The following is a 21,243-nucleotide window of genomic DNA, read 5'->3' as shown; positions in this document are numbered from 1 at the left end:
GGAGAGGAGAAAAAACACACAAGTCTTGCATCGCGCTGTCTTCGCTCGCGCCTAGCTGGGATTTTTTGTTTTTTTACTTTTTTTAAAAAAAAAGTTAGTTTCTCAAGCGCTCGGCTGGGCCCACAGGAAAGAACTGGCCAGCAGGGAGATGAAGGGGCGACGGGACCCCGGCGCTCTGCTGGACCAAATTGGAAAGAGGGGAGAGGGGGCAGCGGTGGGAGAGATTCGCTGGAGGTTGTCCAATTGATCGAAGAGAGTTGGAAAAGTCCTCCTAACGCGTGATTTCTCCATGGAGAGAGGAAGGGGCTGTGGAAGACAGGCAGACAGGCAGGCAAAATGGTCATAGAATCATAGGATTGTAGAGTTGGAAGGGACCACAAGGGACAAGGGTCAATCTAGTTCAACCCCCTGCAATGCAGGAATGTTTCACCCCAGGTGGGGCTCGAACCCACGACCCTGAGGCATAGCTGTCAACTTTCAGATTTGAAAATAAGGGATCAGCAGCCTCGAAAATAAGGGATCAGCAGCATAGCTGTCAACTTTCGGATTTGAAAATAAGAGAGCAGCAGCCTCACCTGTCCCGGAGACAGTCTACGGGATATCTAACAATCCGGGATAGCAGTGGAAAGCAGTGGGAAACGGCGCTGAAATAAGGGAATTTCCTGCAAAAAAAGGGGAAGGTTGACAGCTATGCCCTGAGGATCAAGAGCAGGGGTAGGCAACCTAAGGCCCGGCGGCCGGATGCGGTCCAATCACCTTCTCAATCTGGCCCGCGGACGATCTCAGAATCAGCATGTTTTTACATGAGTAGAATGTGTCCTTTTATTTAAAATGCATCTCTGGGTTATTTGTGGGGCATAGGAATTCATTCATCCCCCCCCCCCCCAATATAGTCCAGCCCACCACATGGTCTGAGGGACGGTGGACCAGCCCACGGCTGAAAAAGGTTGCTGACCCCTGATCAAGAGCCTTATGTTCAGATGATGACATTTATCATCTTTATTTAGTTAATAACGTTTGCATATATCTTGACTAATTAAAAACAACTGAAAGCAATTGGGTTTATATCACACCTCTCTGAGGAGCTTAAGCTGGCATATGAGCTTCTCTTTATCCCTGCAACAACCCTTTGAGGTAGGCTGAGAGGCTGTGACTGTCCCCCCTGCACAGGGTTGCACAGTGACATTCATGGCTGAGTGGGGATTTGAACCCTGGTCACCCAGATCCTAGTCCAGTGCTCTAACCACTACATCACACTGGCCCAGGGAGGGGGGAGCCTATGTCACCACCTCTTCAGTTTCTATCAGCCCTAACCATTGTCCATGCTGGCTGGGGCAGATAGGAGTTGGAGTCTGTGCTGGCTCTTCATACCTGAGCTATTAAGAGTCCTTGCTGCTGGTCAGAGCACAGGTTAGTGCGGACCAATGGGGTGGCAGGCAGGGAGCCCATCAGTAGGTGGCGCCAGAGCCAATGACAGGAAGAGCCAACTGAGTCTCTCTCTTTTTGTCCCCATCCTCCTCCTCTCTGCTGAATTTTACAAAAGCGAAACTGAGGAGGAAGCTGGCAAGCAGTGCCACCCCCTGGAATCTCTGTAAATAATAGGCCAGAGACGTCAGAACTGGCAGTATGCCTCTGAATAATAACAGTTTCTGGGAATGGAAGGTGGGCACTGTGGTTGGCTACTGTGAGAACAGGATGCTGACCTTGTTGGGCCATTGATCCAGCAGCCAGGCCCTTTGTATGTTCTTAAGCGGCATCCTGCCAAGCCCAACATGCCAGACTCCTTACGTACATCCATCCCAGGGGTTAGCACTGCTTATCAGCGCTCCTGATAAGCACGGATGTTCCTCCTCCTTAATCTCAGTGTTGTCCTTGTAGAGTTCAACAGGGAAGAGGATGGGGAAAAACCTTGAGTCAGTTTTCTCTGGTTATCATTAGCTCCACCTCCACCTAGAGTTTGGGGTCCTTTGCCATCTGTCCTACCAGTCGCATTGGGCACAAGCCACCACTGAAGGGGGTGCTGGGGGTGAGAGAGAGAGAGACGAAATAGATGGAAGAAGGGCAGGAGACTTGCATGGCTCCCAGTACATTTCCAAGCACAATTCAAAGTGTTGGTGTTGACCTAAACGGCCTCGGCCCAGTATACCTGAAGGAGCGTCTCCACCCCCATCATTCTGCCCAGACGCTGAGGTCCAGCGTCGAGGGCCTTCTGGTGGCTCCCTCATTGCGAGAAGCAAAGCTACAGGGAACCAGGCAGAGGGCCTTCTCGGTAGTGGCACCTGCCCTGTGGAACGCCCTCCCACCAGATGTCAAAGAGATAAACAACTACCTGACATTTAGAAGACATCTGAAGGCAGCCCTGTTCAGGGAAGTTTTAAATGTGCGACATTTTAATGTATTTTTAATCTTTGTTGGAAGCCGCCCAGAGTGGCAGGGGAAACCCAGGTGGATGGGCGGAGTACAAATAAATAATAATAATAATAATAATAATAATAATAATAATAATAATAATAGAATCAGTTCAGACCCTTGGTAAGAGTGATCTGGCCCTTTCACAGGCAAAAAAGAGAAGCAGGTGTCAGAAAGAAACATTCCTGGGCCGAGCATGTGCTCACAGGCACCCCGTTCTTTATTTCTGGGTTGCTGCCAGCACTGCCCCTCAACCATTACCTATTTTGCACCCAACTCTGATTGGCAGACCTTGGGTTCTGTTCAGTGGTGGCTGGTGCCCGTTGGGACTGGTTGGGCTGAAGGGAGGGAGCCCACCAGTAGGTGGCGCCAGATCCAACGGCAGGCAGAGCCAACCAGTTCTAGCTTTGTCCTCCACCTCCTCCCTGACAAGTTCTGTCAGGCAACAACTCTGATGGAGGGAGCTGTCAGTTGCTGCCATCCCCTAGGCAGCTGGTAAGTCAGATGGCAGGCAAGTGGAGGCAGTCTGTAGGAAGACTACAGATTGGTGGGGCAGCACTTCCTTAGCTTGACTGGAGCAGCTTTCACTGGCTCTGTTTTGTTGATCCTGCAAGCCTGAAGTCTGCCCATTCTCTGAATTTGTGGGCCTCAGCAAATCATAAACTGCCTACCCTCAGGAAGAAGGATTTGCCCGCCATCACCTCAAATTAAGCCCATGAAATAGATGACCAGGCATACCTATAGCTTGTCCTAGCTCCTTTGGCCAAGCAAAGGAGCTTTTGCTTTATTTTCTTCAGCCCATAAAGCTGGAAACTGATTCTGAGCTGGGGAATGTGAGGACTGGAGACTCTTGCATTCTCTCTCTCTCTCTCTCGATTTAGCCATATAGATACAGTGGTACCTCGGGTTACATATGCTTCAGGTTACAGACTCCGCTAACACAGAAATATTACCTCAGGTTAATAACTTTGCTTCAGGATGAGAACAGAAATTGCGCAGCGGCAGCAGGAGGCCCCATTAGCTAAAGTGGTGCTTCAGGTTAAGAACAGTTTCAGGTTAAGAACGGACCTCCAGAACGAATTAAGTACTTAACCCGAGGTACCACTGTACACATTACAAATACATGTACATATTGCATATACAAAAGGGAAAAAAGAAAACATACAAAAAATGAAAAAAGAAAGGAAAAATAAAATTTTTAAAAAGGAAAAAACCCCAAATGTTTTCAAATATACGTCTTTAAATGGAATACAAGACTCTTTGCATTCTCAAGCAAGTCCCAGAGGAGGAAGTGTCGGGTGAAAGCTTTATACAGATAAGCGACTTCTGTTGGCTCCTGGCCCTGGCTGGTGGTTTCGATTTTTTCAGCCTGGAAAATCAGAAGCTGTTGAAGGAACTTATTCTTCCAGCAGGACAGGATGTGCGGACGTCCAACTCCCAACACCACTTGCACTCCAGATCTGAGCGGCCAGTGAACAAGGTGGAGTCAGTGGGGGCCCCAATCCCTCCCCCAAAGGCATTTCTGACCTTTGGGCCGAATTGGATCAATTGCCCAGAGGGAATTGCTGCCTTGTCTCGTCCCTCTTGTGAGGTTCGACAAAAGAAGAGTCCTTCAGGATCAAGCCCAAGTCCAGCATCCTGTTCTCACAGTGGGCAACCAGATTCTGATGGGAAACCGGCAAACAGGACCTGAACGCAGCGGCAAAGGTCCCCACTTGTGTTTCTCAGTCACTGGTATTCAGAGGCAGTTTGCTTCCCGACACTAGAGGGAGAATGTGACCATATAGACTTGTAGCCATTGATATCCCTCTCCTCCATGAATTTCTCCTGTCCTCTTTTAAAGCCACCCTAGTTGGTGGCCATCACTGCCACCAGTGGGGAGTAAGCAAGTTCCACAGTTTAACTAAGTGCTGTGTAAAGAAGCCCTTCCTTCTGTCTGCCCTGAATCTTCCAATAGGTGGGTGACCGTGTGTTGAGATTCCTGCATTGCAGCGGGTTGGACTAGATGATCCTCGGGGTGCCTTCCAACTCTACAATTCCACAATTCTATGATTCAGCTTCATTGGATAGCCCCAGGTTCTAGAATGATGAGAAAGGGAGCAAAAACACCTTCCTATGCACTTTCCCTATGCACTATGCATAACCTTACACAGCTCTATCATATCTTCCCTTACCCGCCTCTCCTCCAAACTTTAAAACTCCCAAATGTCGTAACCTTTCTTCATAGAGGGATTTCGTGGTACAGTGGTACGTCGGGTTAAGTACTTAATTCATTCCGGAGGTCCGTACTTAACCTGAAACTGTTCTTAACCTGAAGCACCACTTTAGCTAATGGGGCCTCCTGCTGCCGCCGTGCCGCCAGAGCACGATTTCTGTTCTCATCCTGAAGCAAAGTTCTTAACCTGAAGCACTATTTCTGGGTTAGCGGAGTCTGTAACCTGAAGTGTATGTAACCTGAAGCGTATGTAATCCGAGGTACCACTGTAGATGGAGCCCTTTGGGACTGATGGGGCAGAATGCTGGGAGACCAACAGTGGGCCGGGCAAAAGGCAATAATAGGTGGCAGGGCTGGAATAACTAAAATAGGCATGTGCTTAAGGCATCTAGGGAAGGGGAGCAGCACAGACATTTTCCATTGCTGGTAATGGTCACAAATCGATCAGCTGAGTGTTCATTTTCTCAGCTGAAGTATATTAAAAATCCCAACAGAACAACTATGCAGGAAGGCAGGCTGGACGCCTCATCTCTACTAAGTACAGAAGCAGATGTGTTACGTAAGATTAGTTTGGAGGATCTGATCAAGGACTTTGCAATTAGAAAAAGTAGGAGAGATTCCTCCCCCCCAAAAAATATAAAGTGGAAGAATACAAAAATAAACACTATTTTCCATTTTACTGTAGGTTCTGTTTCATTTCGAAGAATACAATTTTATTTTACAGTTTATTATTGTTTATACAGTGGTACCTCGGGTTACAGACGCTTCAGGTTACAGACAGAAATAGTACCTCGGGTTAAGAACTTTGCTTCAGGATGAGAACAGAAATCGCGCAGCAGCGGCATGGCGGCAGCGGAAGGCCCCATTAGCTAAAGTGGTACCTCAGGTTAAGAACAGTTTCAGGTTAAGAACGGACCTCCAGAACGAATTAAGTTATTAACCCGAGGTACCACTGTATTTTGAATTAGAAATACATGGGGGAACCAAAATCTTTTAAGTGCTTAGGGTCTCTAAAGGTATTGATCCGGCCCTGATAGGTGGAGCCTCCTTGCTGAGTTCTGCAAGGGTCAATACGGAGACTAAGGAGGAGGAAGCTGATGGACCAGGCCACCCCCTGGACTGTTTGCACAGGAGAAGGCAATCAGGTGGGGTCTGGCTGAGGTTGGTGGCAGCACAACATTGGCCCTAATGCACCTGCCTTCACTGGGGGAATTGCTAACAGCTCCTTGATCATTTTTCTCAATGTTTCCCAGAACATACAGCTTGGCAAGAGGCACATGTTGAACCCAGTGAACGCTGACCACAGCTATTGAATCAGCTTCTTGGGCAATACTTTAAGCTACTGGAAACGAGTTCCTGAGACGTTGGCTGCAATTTTTTAAAAAGCTGAAATGGATTTGTCTTGAGGCTCACGTCTGCCCGGAAGACACGCCCTCTTCCCTGGAAGCCCTGATCGCCACTCCTAGAAGCTGGGAGGGAAGGTGTAGTTCTGCAGCGATGAAGGGAATGCCGCCTGCATAGCTGTCAACTTACAGATTTGAAAATAAGGGACCAGCAGCCTCGAAAATAAGGGATCAGCAGCCAAAATAAGGGATTTTGCTGTTGTGAAGAGTTACATACATTGGTAGGATTGACAGATGCTGTCAATCTGGCATGAGGTGGTTGTGGCGCACGGCGGCTGCTGAAGTGGTGCATGCCCTTCTGCGTCCCTTCCCATCCCCTCCTCTTCCTCCTCCCTCAGGACGCCTCCTCAGCTGCCACCACCGCTGCCGCCTCCAGGCTCGCAGGTGGCGTGGGCAAGTCTTTCTCCCTCCCCCCCCCCCCCGGGCGGGGAAGGGCCAATGGAACTCCTTGCGCCAGGACAGTGCCAGCGCGCTCTCTCTCTCGTGGTGGAGGACCCTGAGCCGCTGCTTCCCTCCCGAGCCAGGCGAGCATGAAACCCGGGAAATTGAAGGGACATCTTCAATAAGGGACAGCAGTGGGACACGGCGCTGGGATAAGGGAGTTTCCTGCCAAGTAAGGGACGGTTGACAGCTATGGCCGTCTGGTGTGGAAAACAGGGCGTCAGTGACACCAGGCTTGTCCCTTGTCCCCAAGGTGTTCAATATGATCAAGCCACAGAGTTTCATACTTCCACCAAGTATAGCCAGCTAGAGCAGATTTGAGTATGAATTGTTGCCTCGTTACTGGGAGGCAGGTTTGTAAATGCATGGGATTTTATAGATCAAGAATTGGAAGTCTTTTTTAGCTCAGGGGCCACATTTCCTTCCAAGGGCCGTGTGTTGATGGTGGGTGGGGCAAGAGGTTAAAGCGGACAGAGCAATGAATGTTAATTTTTGTACTCTTGTAAAAAAAAAAGTGGTTTCTATGCGCTCTCCTCTCTGTCCTGGGAAACAAGAAAACTCATCATTCAAGGGCATATTCCAGTTAGGAGAAAACACACAGGCAGGGAGTGAAGCAGGGTCAGTAGGCTGTGTGGCCCAGAGAGTCTCCCGAGGGCCAGGCAGAGGGGCTTGGGGGGGTGACATTTGGCCACCAGGCTTGAGATTCCCACCCGTTAGAGATGCTTAGGTATGAACGGGGTATGGGAGAGTCATTTCAGAAACTAATCTGGCTTGGATGTGAAGCACTGTACAAGCGTTGCCAAAGTCTGCGGGGGAAGAAAGATCCCCTGGTGTCTGCTGCAATCAGTTCGCAAACAACAACAAAAAGCAGATTTAACTGTGAAGTTTGACTAAGATGCTAGAAAGGTGACAGAAGGGACAAGAGGAAACACAGGGTTGCATGTCTGCAGTGGTTTCTTAATTCTTCGGAGACTCTCAGCTTTCATTTTTTTTAAATCACCTTATGTGGGTGATGCTCTCCCCAAAACAGGAAGTTCCCATGCAGCTCAATGTGACTTACTTCGGAATAGACACACCCATAGGCTTGCACTGTGAATAATATTCCCAGTAGCCTGTAGCGAGTCACCAGCGCCTGCCTAAGCTTTGTCCTCCTCTCCGTGAGCGGAAAACAAAAAACACCCAAGACATTACGCAAAAAAGAAGCAAGTATGCACATTTGACGTATTTGCATGATTTGGGCAAGTTGCAGAATTCACTTTGTACTGGTGCAGGATTTGGCATGCCTGGGCACAGAATTTAAGGTTTGTGTGTGTAGAACACACCACCTTAGGAGAGGCAAGAGAGACCAAAGGGGTAGGGGTAGCAGGAGATATTGTCCACAGTGGAGATGGAAGCTATGGAGACCCCATAAAGCAGCCTTCAGCAACTGGGACACCTTTCAGATATTTTGGACACTAACTCCCATCTCAGCCCTGATGGGCATTGTAGTCCAAAACATCCAGACGGCACCCAACTGCTGAAGACCGCAATAACAGGAGGTCAGTCAACAGAGCAGGGATGGGGAACTTGTCAGGCCCTCCTGATGTGGCTAGACTACATATCCCATCAGCCCTGCCCCTGACCAATAGTCATACTGGCTGATGGGAGCTGGAGTCCAAGAATCCCTGGAGGACCACCCTGCATTACACAGGGGTCAATCAAGGCATCTTAAGGCAGGCCGAGGTACAAATGAGAGGAAGCAGCGGAAGTCAACATGTTTATTGAGCGGTCAGCATGCAAGTTGCTGGAACAGCCACCAACACATGCAAACTGGGGTGGACACAGCGCAGAAACACTCAAGAGCTCATGGGGAACAGGAACCAGCCCCTCCCCAGGATCAGGCCCCTGGCTTGGCACGGGCTGCTGTCCTTCCTAGAAAGAAGGGGTGGTGGTAGGGGGACCTGTGGGGCCTCCTGATGTCGTTGCACTCCGGCCCCCATCAGTCCTAGAGGGCCACTGCATCAGAGTTGAAGGGAGCTGGAGACCAGCAATGTCCAAAAGGCCATAGTTTCCCCCATCCCTGATTCAAAGAAAAATGCTATGATTGGGGGAAGAACACATCAGCAGGAGGAGAGACGCAGGAATATTTATCCTTGCTTCCAGCTTTTCCCAACCTTTCTTCTGAAGAATTGCAGTAAGGGCTACTAGAGGCTTAACCTCCTTGCACCCTTTTCCTTCCCATAGACAGGCCGATATATGTGCATAAAATACAAATTCACAGTACAAATGTGAATCTTGTAATTTCCATACACGTAATCTGTAAATGCTTCCATATTCACGTTTAAAGAGCCATTACTTCTGACATGATTTCATTGTCACTTGCATTCTTGAGACTTTATATTTGGGGATCCTCTTTCCTCTGTTTTTTTGTTTTGCTTTTGCTCCTGTGGGTGGGGATGCGGTTCAGGAACTGTTACAGTGGTGTTGTGATTGCTCCCTTATGCAACTGGTTTTACTAAGTAGAAGATTAAAGGTGGCTAAAATGGGGGGTTTCCCCCCCAAAGGAATGAACTTTTGGATTTCACTTAGGTCCCCTTCCCAACACCAATCAACGCCATTCAAGCACTCTTGTTACAGGAGAGAGCAGTCAGACTATAGTCAGACTATAAGACAAATGTTGCCAGAGAGGAGGGAACAAAGCAATTTTTTTTTTGGGGGGGGGGGTGTCAGAGCAGCCAGCAGGGGAAAGCAAAGGGAGCTTTTTCACCAGTAGGAAGCTGCAGCATTCAATGAAGAAATGTTTTTAAAGAGGGAGGGCACCGAAATAGAAGACATTTCCCCAGCAGTAGGAAGGCGAGGGGGCGGGGGATAGCAGCAGTTGTGAATCAAGTCTCTTCTCACTGGAGACAGAGTGTTCCTTCCATGCTGGGGGTCAAGAACAGGGAGCAAATCCTTAATAAATAAAAAGAGTTCCGGGGCAGCACATGTCCATGGATGGGCAGGGGAGTGGCAGTCAAAGACTTCAGCATCTGCGACCAATCGAGTTTGGCCGAGTCCTTCTAGCTCCTCCCACGCCCCACGGAGGCACTGCCACGGTCTCAGTGGCCAAACGGGGCCCAGTCACACCTCGATGCTGGGGTCGGAGCCCAGGCCCTGCTTTTGCAACAACTCCTCTTGTTTCATCTTGGGCTTCTCGGTCCGGGTGTGCCAGACGAGCACCTGCAAGATCAAAAGAGGTGTTTCTGTTTCAATTTCTCTGCTACTGGTGCCCGAGTTTGCTTGTGTTTTCCTCTTCCCAGCCTACCCCTTTTCCTTTTCAAACATGTACTGTTTCGGGGGCAAACATACAAAGGTTTTCCACTCACAGCGGCTACCACCGTCCACCATTATGTGAGGAAGAGCAGTAAGACCATCTGCCCTTGGGGGCGACTGTACCAACTGCACTAAATTGCTTCTCGATATCTCAAAAAGGAACTTCTCAATGGGAATCTGACTGTCATCAGGCCTGCCTCGTCTGAGACAAACCGCCTTAAAATAAACCGCCTTAAAATAGCTGCTGCAAACCTCCTGCTGCTTGAGGAAGTGAAACCATGTATTAAAGAATGTCATGCACACACACTCTCCCCTTGCCCTGGTCATCTGCTAAAACACCAGTCAGAATTCAAGGCAGCCTTCCCTGACCAGGTGTCCTCCAGATATTTTGGACACCAACTCCCATCAGTCGAAGACAGCACAGTTTTGTGTTGGTGGGAGCTGATGGAAGTTGCAGTCCAGGAGTGGGGAGCCTGTGGTCTTCTGTACGTTGATGGACTCCAACTTCCATCAATCCCAGCCAGCATGGCTAATGATAAATAGCTCGTGGGACCTGTAGTCTCCATGTCCCAAGCAATCAGGGATCACATTATTAAATGCACTTAAAGGTAAAGGTAAAGGTACCCCTGCCCGTACGGGCCAGTCTTGACAGACTCTAGGGTTGTGCGCCCATCTCACTTAAGAGGCCGGGGGCCAGCGCTGTCCAGAGACAGTTCCGGGTCACGTGGCCAGCGTGACATCGCTGCTCTGGCAAGCCAGAGCCGCACACGGAAACGCCGTTTACCTTCCCGCTAGTAAGCGGTCCCTATTTATCTACTTGCACCCAGGGGTGCTTTCAAACTGCTAGGTTGGCAGGCGCTGGGACCGAGCGACAGGAGCGCACCCCGCCGCGGGGATTCAAACCGCCAACCTTTCGATCGGCAAGCCCTAGGCGCTGAGGCTTTTACCCACAGCGCCACCCGCGTCCCATTAAATGCACTTACAGAGGTGTAAAGCAGAGATGGGGAACTCCTGGCCCTCCAGCTGTTGTTTTACTCCAATTCCCATCAGCCCCAGCCAGTGTAGCCAGTTATTAGGGCTGGTGGGGTTGTAGTCCAGCAACATCTAGAGGGTCACAGGTTCCCCACCCCTGTGGCGGTCAGAAATATTGTCAGGTCCGAAAAAGTTGCTGTGTGTAGGGGAATCTGTAGGGGACTCAATAGAGGGTCATCTAATCCAACCCGCTACAATGCAGAAATCTCAACACATGGTCCCCCATCCAATTTGAAACCATACCAGACCCTGCTTAGCTTTACAAATGTGCCAGCAGTTTTACTGATATCTGCCAACCTGCTCACCTTGGTGCAGTTGTCAGCCTTGGGCTCCAGCTCCTCAATCGACACCAGTGACTGCAGCAGGCTGCTCTCCAGGTAGCCGCGCTCGGCCAGCAAGTCAAAGTGAGCTTCCCGATTGGCCAGGAGCAGATCGAGGGCCACGGCAAAGCCGGCCATGTCCATGGGGAAGGGCCGGTTGGGCTTCCAGGCCGTGTAGAAACCCACCACTTTGCCGTTCTCCACCAGGGGGCGCTCAAAGCGGAGGCCTCCCACCAGGCCGACGGGCCACACCGAGACACGCTTGGTCGAGCGGATCTGGTTGGGGACAGGGTGGAGCAGAGAAAGAAAAAGAGGGGGAGAGTTTGATAAAACTGCTTTTAGAATGCTTCCATTTTCTGGAACACTTTCTTTAAAAACTGTGGATGTGGGATATAAACTGAACGTCAACACCACCACCTTCTGGAGACCAACGCTGCCTGGTTGCAGCTCTTTGTTTAACAACCTGTTTATTCCCATCTCTTGTGGTAAACTGGAACCTCTCCCCAATAAAGCACCCCAACAGTCCTGCACATGCTAGTTTGCCACGCTATCTTAGCCATGTCTACTTAGACGGAAGTCTGACAGAATTCAGTGTGGGCTTCTCCCATGTAAGTCACATAAGTTAGGACTGTAGCCTTAGTATGTAAGGAGTAATTCTTCTGTTCACACCCCCCCCCGCCGCCCCCGCTATCAGCTATGAGGCTTGCTACATAGGCACCTATGTCTGAAGAAACTGACACAACTGCAGAATAGATAGATAGCGGAGTATCCATTTACTCCCATGGAATCCCACTCAAACCCCAAGCTTTGTTAAAGCCCTGGGAACACGGGAGCCAACCCTTAGGGGCCAAGGTCCCTATTCAAGTTGGCACCCCTGCCTGGGAAGAGGGGTTGATTGTAAAATCACTCTGAAAATTACAGTGGTACCTCAGGTTAAGTACTTAATTTGTTCTGGAGGTCCGTACTTAACATGAAACTGTTCTTAACCTGAAGCACCACTTTAGCTAATGGGGCCTCCTGCTGCTGCTGCGCCGCAGGAGCACGATTTCTGTTCTCATCCTGAAGCAAAATTCTTAACCTGAAGTACTATTTCTGGGTTAGTGGAGTCTGTAACCTGAAGCGTATGTAACCCGAGGTACCACTGTATAGCTCTGTAAAGGGGAATAGGGACCTCCTAGCAATTCCAACCCCCCCCCCCCCCAATGAACAACACCTCCCAGGATTCTTCAGGGGAAACCATGACTATTTAAAGTGGCGCGATACTGCTTTAAATGTACAGTACAGATGGGGGCTAAGTCAGAACCGATGGAAGATTTGTATTGTTAGTATCATCTGACAATGCTTCTTTCGCCTCCTCCCCATTATATTTGTTAAAATAAAAGGTTTTGTTTTTCAGAAGAAGAAGAAGAAGAAGAACATGGAACATTCTGGCATCTAGGAGAATTACAATCCCGCCCCCCCCCCCAATCTGTTGCACTCCTTCCTCCCGGCACTGACTTCGTCAAAGAGGCGCAAGCTGTAGGTGTTGTCGTCGTCCGCAAAGTACACCACCGCCTTCTTGCCCAGCTCGTGGTTCTCCCGCAGCCACTGCAGCGCCAGGTTCCGCTGCTCCACCCCCCGGGGCTTCAGCCAGTTGGGGTCGCTCTCCTTGCGCTTGTGCTCCTTGGGCGTTTCGGTGTGCAGGTGCGTGAAGCGCAGGTGGCTCTGAGCCAGCAGCTCCGAGACCAGCTGCGTCTTGGCCGGCGCGTCTTCCACCACGATCCAGTGCAGGTTCTTCACGTGCAGGAGGGTCTGCGACAGGCGCACCAGCTCCGCCTTCTGGACCAGCCTGGGGAAGAGGAGGCCGGAGAGAAGGAAGCAAGCGAGAAATCGGGGGACAGATTTAGAGGGGCTCCAGCCACAGCTTTGGTAGCAGATGTGCAGGAGGTCTCAGGTTCAAGCCCCAGCGTCGCCAAGCAGGCCAAGGAATGTCCCTTGTCAGAAACCCCTGCAGAGTCAATGCTAATGGTCCGACTTTGTATAAGGCAGCCTCTTAGGTTTCTATTTCACAGATTCTGTGTTTGTGGCCAAGATCTGGTGGAAGACGTTATTCACTATCTATTCATTTGTCTTTTATACAGTGGTACCTCGGGTAAAGTACTTAATTCGTTCCGGAGGTCCGTTCTTAACCTGAAACTGTTCTTAACCTGAAGCACCACTTTAGCTAATGAGGCCTCCTGCTGCCGCCGCGCCGCCAGAGCATGATTTCTGTTCTTATCCTGAAGCAAAGTTCTTAACCTGAAGCACTATTTCTGGGTTAGCGGAGTGTGTAACCTGAAGCGTATGTAACCTGAAGCGTATGTAACTCAAGGTACCACTGTACAGTGATAGAAGAAAGATTTCTGGAAGAAACGGCTCAATTTATTTGGAGCGACACTAACTGCTTTGGGACACATAAAGTGGCTCTTGGATTAGAAAGGGAGAATTAGATAATGTTGCTATAAATTGTTTTGGAGACTGGGAGGTTTAATCTGAAGCTGGGTGAGCTGGTGGTACTTCTGATTCTTCTTTCCTTTAGACTATCAATGTTTGTTATTTATTTGTTTCATAGAGCCATAGACTTGGAGGGGGGCACAAGGACTATTTGGTCCAACCCCCTGCAACACAGAAATCTTCTATTATCACTACATATGTATTTTGGTACATTATAATGTAATTGCCATGGGCTTTGGACAGCACAATAAGCTTATTGGATATAGTCCTGTTTAAATCAGACTGCTATTGAGAACCACTAAGATGGGAACCTCTGTTTATTTTTAGGGGAAAGGTCCTAACTCAGTTGTAGAGCCCCTGCCCTGCCTGCTAAAGGTTGCTGGTTTGATCTCCAGCATCTCCAGGCAAGGCCGGGAGAGACCCCTGCCTGAAAGCCAGGAGATCATCTGCCACATAGAGATGGATGAACCAGTGGTCTGACTTGGTATACGGCAGCTGTCAGGAGCTCGTCCTACACACGAGTAGGACCCTGTCAGAGACATATGTTCTCTCCCTCCTGGTCGTTCGTTCAGGAGTTTCAAAAGCTTTCTTCTGCCCAAACATCACAGCGACCGATGCCAACAGACATCGGCACACTTAGGGATTCGCAGAGTTTGCACAGTTCGCGTGACAAACCTCAGCAACTCAGCATTTTGGCTAATCTACTGTATTTACATATAAACACACACGGATCACTGCAACATGGCTCCCTCTCTCTCTAGCATCAGACAGCAAAGAGAAAGAACAAAGGACAATAGTCCCACCTCATGGAACACAGTAACACAAATATCCTGTCTCCGTCACTTCCCACTCTGTGGAGTCAAAACATATACCGTCATGTGATAGACAACAATCCCATGACTGCAATCATGAAGCAGGAATTCTAACAGTAGCTTCCCGTGTCTTAAGGGAAGACCTCTACCTCAGTGTCAGAGCATCTGTTTTACATACAGATGGTCCCAAGTTCAACCTCAGCTTCTACAGGTAGGGCTAGACATAGACTCCTGTATGAAAGCCTGCAGTCGCTGTCAGTCAAAGTGTAGACAATGCTGAGCTAGATGGGACCAGAGGGTCTGGCTCACTCTAAGGCAGTTTCCTATGCCCCTGCGTCTCCTCTGATCAGCAGCACCTCTCTCACAGTCCTTCCTTCCCAGGATCCTTCTTCATGCAAGTCATGCCCTCAGCTGCTGAACTATGACCCAGAACCGACACTGCCCCCTACCCCCAAGGATCTGGCACCTTACCTAGCGTAGGTGGGCGTGACGGCATAAATGACCGGCAAGGCTTGTTCTGCTGGCTCTGGGACTTTTTCCCGCCCCTGGAGCCTCTTCAGCTCATTCTGCAGCTGAGACAGCTTTTTCTCCTTGGCGTGGATGAGGTCGCTGGCTGACTTCAGGTGCTGGGTGCAGTCGCAGGGCTGTCCTGAGGCCAGAGGGAGGAACATCAGCACACAACTGCTGCAATAATATCCATATATATACACACTGTATTGGCCTGAATATAAGCCTCACTTTACCCCCCAAATTCCAACCGTCAAAAGTTAAAGTGCGGCTTAAATTCGCGACCTTACAAAAATGGGCTTTTACGATATCGCTGCTGAAACAGAAATATAGTAAAACGGAACAATAAAATGAACAGTCTGAAGCTTGCAAATCGGCAATAAAACATTTTATTTATGGGTGTGAGTGCCTGCTGAATTGTAGCAATTGAATAGCGATTTGCAATTGTACGGTGACTTTTGCGGGCTTGCAAGATCAAAGGCTTAAATTGGCTCAGAGTTACAATTCTACCAACCACAGCGATTTTCGGCCTGTAACCCAATTTTAAGGGAGCGGCTTATATTTGGGTATTGTCTTTTTTTCTCCCCACCCTTGAATTTTAAAGGTGCGGCTTATTTGCGGGTGCGGCTTATATTCGGGCCAATACAGCATATATAAGAATTCTGGGAACTGTAAATAGCCCCCCACAGAGCTACAATTCCCAGAACCCTTAACAAGTTCCCAGGAGAAGAAGGGGAAGGAAGCCGTATGGTGTGGATATAGCCCTGAACAATGTAAGGTAGGGTGGAGGCAAAGGGTTCCATTCTAAATCAGAAGTGGGGGACCTGTGGCTCTCCAGATGATAATATTGGACTTTAACTCCCATGAGCTCGACAGCATGGCCAATGGTCAGGGATGATGGGAGTTGTAGTTCAGCAGCACCTGGAGATTACCTACCCTATCCTAGACACATGTCCCAACCAATCAGGGATCACATATCAAATGCACTTCCAGATGTGTAAAGTTGGGAGTCCAGCAGTATCTGGAGGGCCCAGAAGGGTATACCTCTCTGCAGTAGAGCATTGTCAAATTTTCTATATCCTCCTGCAGGCCATCATAAGACTATGATTGAATACAGACTTTGCTGTTTTAACATCGAGTCAGGTATTGTTTACCCAGCATTGCTAAATATCTAGCCTAATAGAAGAGTTCTGAGAATTCAAAAGTTTGCTCATAATTTGATTGGTCCTAAATAAAGGTATTGCCTGCTAATAGATATTGGAAAGTCCATTAAATAATAACAGCAGGATACCTCCATCCCTCCTTTGTCACTCACCCAGTTGCAGAAGTGCATACATCAGGCCGATCACCGACACCAGGAAATAGATGACAAACACATTTTTTAATTTCACCTTCATGGCAGGGCCTGCAGAGATGAGCACCAAACAAAGGTCAACACACGGCTCTGTGAGTAAAAATTAAGATACCACCCACACCATACATTTAAAGCACTCTTACACCACTTTAATAGTTAGGGCTTCCTTCAAAGAATCCTCAGTACTGTAATTTGCTAACGGTGCTGACATCACAGAGTTACAGTTTCCAGCACCCTTAACACACTGCAGGATTCTTCATGACAGTTAAATTGGTGGTGTAAACATGTACACAGAAGGACACCACGCTTTCCACCCTAGCTGCTGCATTCTACACTAGTTGCAGCTTCCAGGGCAGCCCCACGTTGAGCGCATTACAACAATCAAGACTTGAGGCTACCGATGTGTACAACATGGTAGTAAGGCTATACCAGACCAGGAATGGTTATTACTGGCAGTCCAGCCAAAGCAGACACAAAAAGACACTCACAGGTACTGAAGCCACATGCGCTCCAGTGACAAAGACAACTCCAGGGAATACACACAGATGATGAACATGTTTCTTTTGGGAGAGTGCTACCCTGTCCAGAGTAGGCAGACATTCCAATTCCTAGAGCTGTAAACCGCTGACACACAAGATCTCTGTCTTGTTAGGATTCAGTTTCAGCTTACTGGCCAATCACCGCTTCCAGGCACTGGTTCTGGACTTGTACAGCCTCACCTGACTCCAATGTAGCAGAAAAATATAGCTGGGCGTCACTAGCGTGTTGATGGCACTGTGTTCCAAATCCCCAAACGGCTGCTCCCAATGGCTTCATATAGATAGCAACCAGAACTGGGAACCAGATGCTAACATGTAGCACTCTGCGGCATAATTGCCAGGGGGCCGAGATGTAGGGTTAGAGGTAGTGTTCCTACTCAGAGTGAACCTACTGAAATGAATGGGCATGGTGGGTTCATTAATTTCAGTGCGTCTACTCTGAGCACAGCTGAGTTGGAGGCAACTCATAGTCACCCAATGCCACTCTCTGAAACTGGTCCTGTAAGTAGGATTGGAACCACTATAAAATGGCACTGCCAACTCACAGGACAAAGAGATTAAGCAAGAGTAACGTGGTCACACTCCCCTTGCCCCTCAACCAAGGTTTATTCAGTGCTAAAACCCGGTCTAAACCTAGATAGAAATACAGTGGTACCTCGGGTTAAGTACTTAATTTGTTCCGCAGGTCCGTTCTTAACATGAAACTGTTCTTAACCTGAAGCACTACTTTAGCTAATGGGGCCTCCCACTGCCGCCGCACCGCCGGAGCACGATTTCTGTTCTCATCCTGAAGCAAAGTTCTTAACCCGAGGTAATATTTCTGGGTTAGCAGAGTCTGTAACCTGAAGCGTATGTAACCTGAAGCGTATGTAACCTGAGGTACCACTGTTTTCTCAAAGGTGGGCCACCACTACCCTCTTGAGCCCCTTGCCGAGGAGGGGTGTATTTGCAACCAGGAGGTAATTGTCAGAAAGCAGCAGAAAAACAACCACCTTTTTAAAACAGTAGGCACTGTCACACAATAATGCACTTACCACACTCTGGACTCACCTGGTCAGCCCTCTCTGGCCAGCTCAAGGAAACCACAACAAACAAGGATCGAAAGGGCATGTGTTTAGCCAAATGATTCAATGTACTTTGTCCACATCCTCAGGCCTCAAAAGCTGAACCTGATCCCATAAAGCCAGACTAGACAGTGCACTGGGCACCTCAACTGGACTTGTCATAACCATGCCATCTAAGTAATGCAAAAACGAGAGATTTTTTTAAAAAAAGTTAACAAGATTTTAAAAAAATATCACTTAACCATAAAAACCTCTAAGCAGTTTACATAAAATATAAAGGGTTGCATACAGTGTTAGTCCTGCTCAGAGTAGGCCCACTGAAATTAATGAAACTAAAAACTATTGTTTTTAGTAGGTCTACTATGATAAAACATTGTTGGATGCAACTCAAAATACACATTAAATTATCTATAGCATCTGATGATAAAAACAAGTTAGCCTAATTTATTTTCAAAAGGAAAGTAGCAGTTAAAAAATACATACTTTATAAAATAAAATTATGTCTTGATATGCATCCCAGATTAACATGTCTGCATAGGCTTGCTTAAACAAAAAGATTTTAGCAGGTGCCAAAAGCAGTACAGTGAAGGTGCCTGCTTAATATCACGGGGCAGGGAGTTCCAAAGTGTAGTTCTTATCCTCAAAGTGCCTAGCAAACCTATCTCAGCAGCCTGTTTCACTGCCTACAGCTCCTGGGAATGCCAAGGAGCAGTGTGGGCTCTACAGCATCAGGAGCGATCATGTTTGGGCCCTCACATCTCATCATTCTTCAGAGACCAGGGTTGCCAGCTCTGTCTAACTGTCCAAATATCCCTAAGAGCATTCAAGAATCCATCAAATCCCATGACAGCCTCTAGGGATAGAGCATCTTAATGGGTTTCCCATCTCTATAGGGAGGAAATGTTGCCCAAACCTTTACCAGGAAACCATCTGGCCAACGACAAGCCTGCAAGCTACGTAAATGCCTCTGGAGTTGCGGAGATGGCATCTGAGCACATACAGAGTGCCTTTACGTCTCTATCAGGCGCACTCCTAGGACGAGAGAGCAAGGGCTTGCTGGCTTGTGGGACGCAAGCACTCCTAAGCCCCTGCAACCTCTTATTTTAGGAACTCCGAAGCCCTGGTGAGATCTCTCTCCCTCTTTCCATGCTAAAGCCCCTCCCCTTCCCCTTGCAGTTACTGGGCAACCTTCAGCACTGCAGCATCATGGAGGCTCCGGGCACCCCTTGAAGCAGAGCCTCTCCATCTTCTCCTAGGAGCGCAGCAGCAACCCCACGCCGACGCCCCCCACCCCCCCGTTCAATACCCCACCCCCCGTCTCCCCTCTCCCGGCATGGGAAGGGAGACGGTGTGACACCGTTGCTATGGCGACGGAGCAAAGGCCGGGGCTCACCACGCTTCTGTTACTGCCCCCCGAGGCGAAGGAGGGAGAAGGGTCAGGGGGACTAGGATCCTCAGCTGCTCAAAGCCCCCTTCATCGTATCCGGGGTCCCCACGGAGTCCCCCGCGCCGGCCAACACAGCACTTCCGGTCCAGCCGCTTTTACCGTCCTTCAGAGGTCCCTTCTCGTATAGGGTCCCCCGGCGCAGCTATTCCCCGCCTGGCCCGTTCCCCCCGCCTCCTGATTGCTTCATGCCTTTTCTTCTGAAATGTTGAAATCCGTTGAAATGTTTTCCCTTGGTTCGACTGTACTCCGTTTTGTTCTCTTCTGCTGCGCTTTTAGCTGTTTCGTTTCCAGAGAGGGTGACCGCGTGTCTGACTTTGCAGAGGACAGTCCTCTGTTTGAAGGGCTGTCAAGAGGCAACGGACCCCTCACAGAGCTTCAACTCCCAGCACCTTTAAATATATAGTGTGGATGTGATCCAAATCCAGATTAAAGAGAATGCACCCTATGAAGGGCTTGAAGCAGTGCATCCAGTTAGCACCGCTACTTGGGACAGTGGGTGGAACAGGCACAGAAGTCATCTGGTCACCGTGGAATAAAAAATGTAAGGTCTTTTATATATATATATAATGTTCATAAATGTACCAACCAAGCATGTACATAGATATGTGGACCACATGTCTGGAGCAGCACAGGAAGACTGTCCTGAAACCATTTTGACCACAGCTGTCAACATTTCCCTTTTTTAAAGGGAAATTCCCTTATTCCGAATAGGATTCCTCACAAGAAAAGGGAAAAGTTGACAGCCATGATTTTGACTCCCAAACTGACCAAATGTTTTCTCTGCAAGGAGGGAGTGGGTGAGGGAACCTTCCCGTTGTCTCAGGAATTGGGTAATCACCATCTCAAAGCAAAGGCCAAACTACCAGGAAAGGCAATCAGATAAGGCATTATCAGATAACCTGGCAGACAGAAAAAACAACATTCAAACTTCTGTTGTAGACCGCCTTTGCTGTGATGTAGGTACAATGTTTGTGGGGGGTGGTCTTGAGCTCCAGGGCAGGGAATTTAAAATGTCTGTATAACAGCAGGCACACCTTGTGTACCATGCTTAAATCTGTTGCAGTAAAAACAGCACAAAAGGTCTTGCACCTTAAAGATTTAGCAAAAGTATTATTGTGTCACATTTGTGGACCAGGTAACACTTCCTCAGATCAAACACTAATTTTCTTATTCCTTTTTTCTTTCTCATTCATACATTTATACCCCACCATTTTCTCCAAGGAGCTCAAAGTAGCATACAGGATTCTCCCCATATTTATTTAATCCCCACAACTGCCCTATGAAGTAAGTTATGGTTGAGAGGCTGTGACTGGCCCAAGGCCACCAAGCGAGAGCTCCCTGACCAAGTGGTGATTTGAACCCTGGTCTCTCCAGTCATAGTCTGACATAAGCTTTTGGCATAAGGTGTTTTATTGTCACACAGTTATGGGGAGACCCAATACGGATGATGTAAAGGTGGATGACCACTGGGTGCAGACTTTGCCCATGCAAATTCAACAGAGAAAACAAGGTTCTATGGAAGAGGAATTTTGTAGCCAGTTGTTTAGTCGTGTCTGACTCTTCGTGACCCCATGGACCAGAGCATGCCAGGCACTCCTGTCTTCCACTGCCTCCCGCAGTTTGGTCAAACTCATGTTGGTAGCTTCAAGAACACTGTCCAACCATCTCGTCCTCTGTCATCCCCTTCTCCTTGTGCCCTCAAACTTTCCCAATATCAGGGTCTTTTCCAGGGAGTCTTCTCTTCTCATGAGGTGGCCAAAGTATTGGAGCCTCAGCTTCACGATCTGTCCTTCCAGTGAGCACTCAGGGCTGATTTCCTTCAGAATGAATCAGTTTGATCTTCTTGCAGTCCATGGGACTCTCAAGAGTCTCCTCCAGCACCATGATTCAAAAGCATCAATTCTTTGGCGATCAGCCTTCTTTATGGTCCAGCTCTC

The 21,243-nt window shown here is 48.6% G+C and overlaps 1 protein-coding gene across 6 annotated transcripts; it reads right to left on the bottom strand.

Moving 5' to 3' along the window:
* Positions 1-8,211: 8,211 nt before the first annotated feature.
* On the bottom strand, positions 8,212-19,437 carry B3GAT3 (beta-1,3-glucuronyltransferase 3). Of its 6 annotated transcripts, none has more exons than XM_028709928.2 (8): positions 19,253-19,437; positions 18,773-18,891; positions 17,830-18,032; positions 16,218-16,307; positions 14,867-15,044; positions 12,609-12,939; positions 11,097-11,387; positions 8,212-9,666 (listed from the first exon to the last, which is right to left on the bottom strand). In XM_028709928.2, the coding sequence occupies exons 3-8, from the start codon at positions 17,903-17,905 to the stop codon at positions 9,568-9,570; spliced, it is 1,065 nt and encodes a 354-aa protein (XP_028565761.2). In that variant the 5' UTR covers positions 17,906-18,032; positions 18,773-18,891; positions 19,253-19,437; the 3' UTR covers positions 8,212-9,567. The 6 variants fall into 6 exon arrangements, with proteins under 6 accessions (XP_028565761.2, XP_028565762.2, XP_077776600.1 ...); XM_028709929.2 differs by having other exon boundaries at positions 18,779-18,891; XM_077920474.1 differs by having other exon boundaries at positions 17,846-18,032; positions 19,253-19,433.
* Positions 19,438-21,243: the final 1,806 nt, after the last annotated feature.

The sequence above is a fragment of the Podarcis muralis genome, chromosome 16 (assembly GCF_964188315.1).
Source record: "Podarcis muralis chromosome 16, rPodMur119.hap1.1, whole genome shotgun sequence".
NCBI classification, from domain to species: Eukaryota; Metazoa; Chordata; class Lepidosauria; order Squamata; family Lacertidae; genus Podarcis; species Podarcis muralis.
Note: the sequence above shows the minus strand (reverse complement) of the source record. Positions and strands in the feature narration are given on the sequence as shown.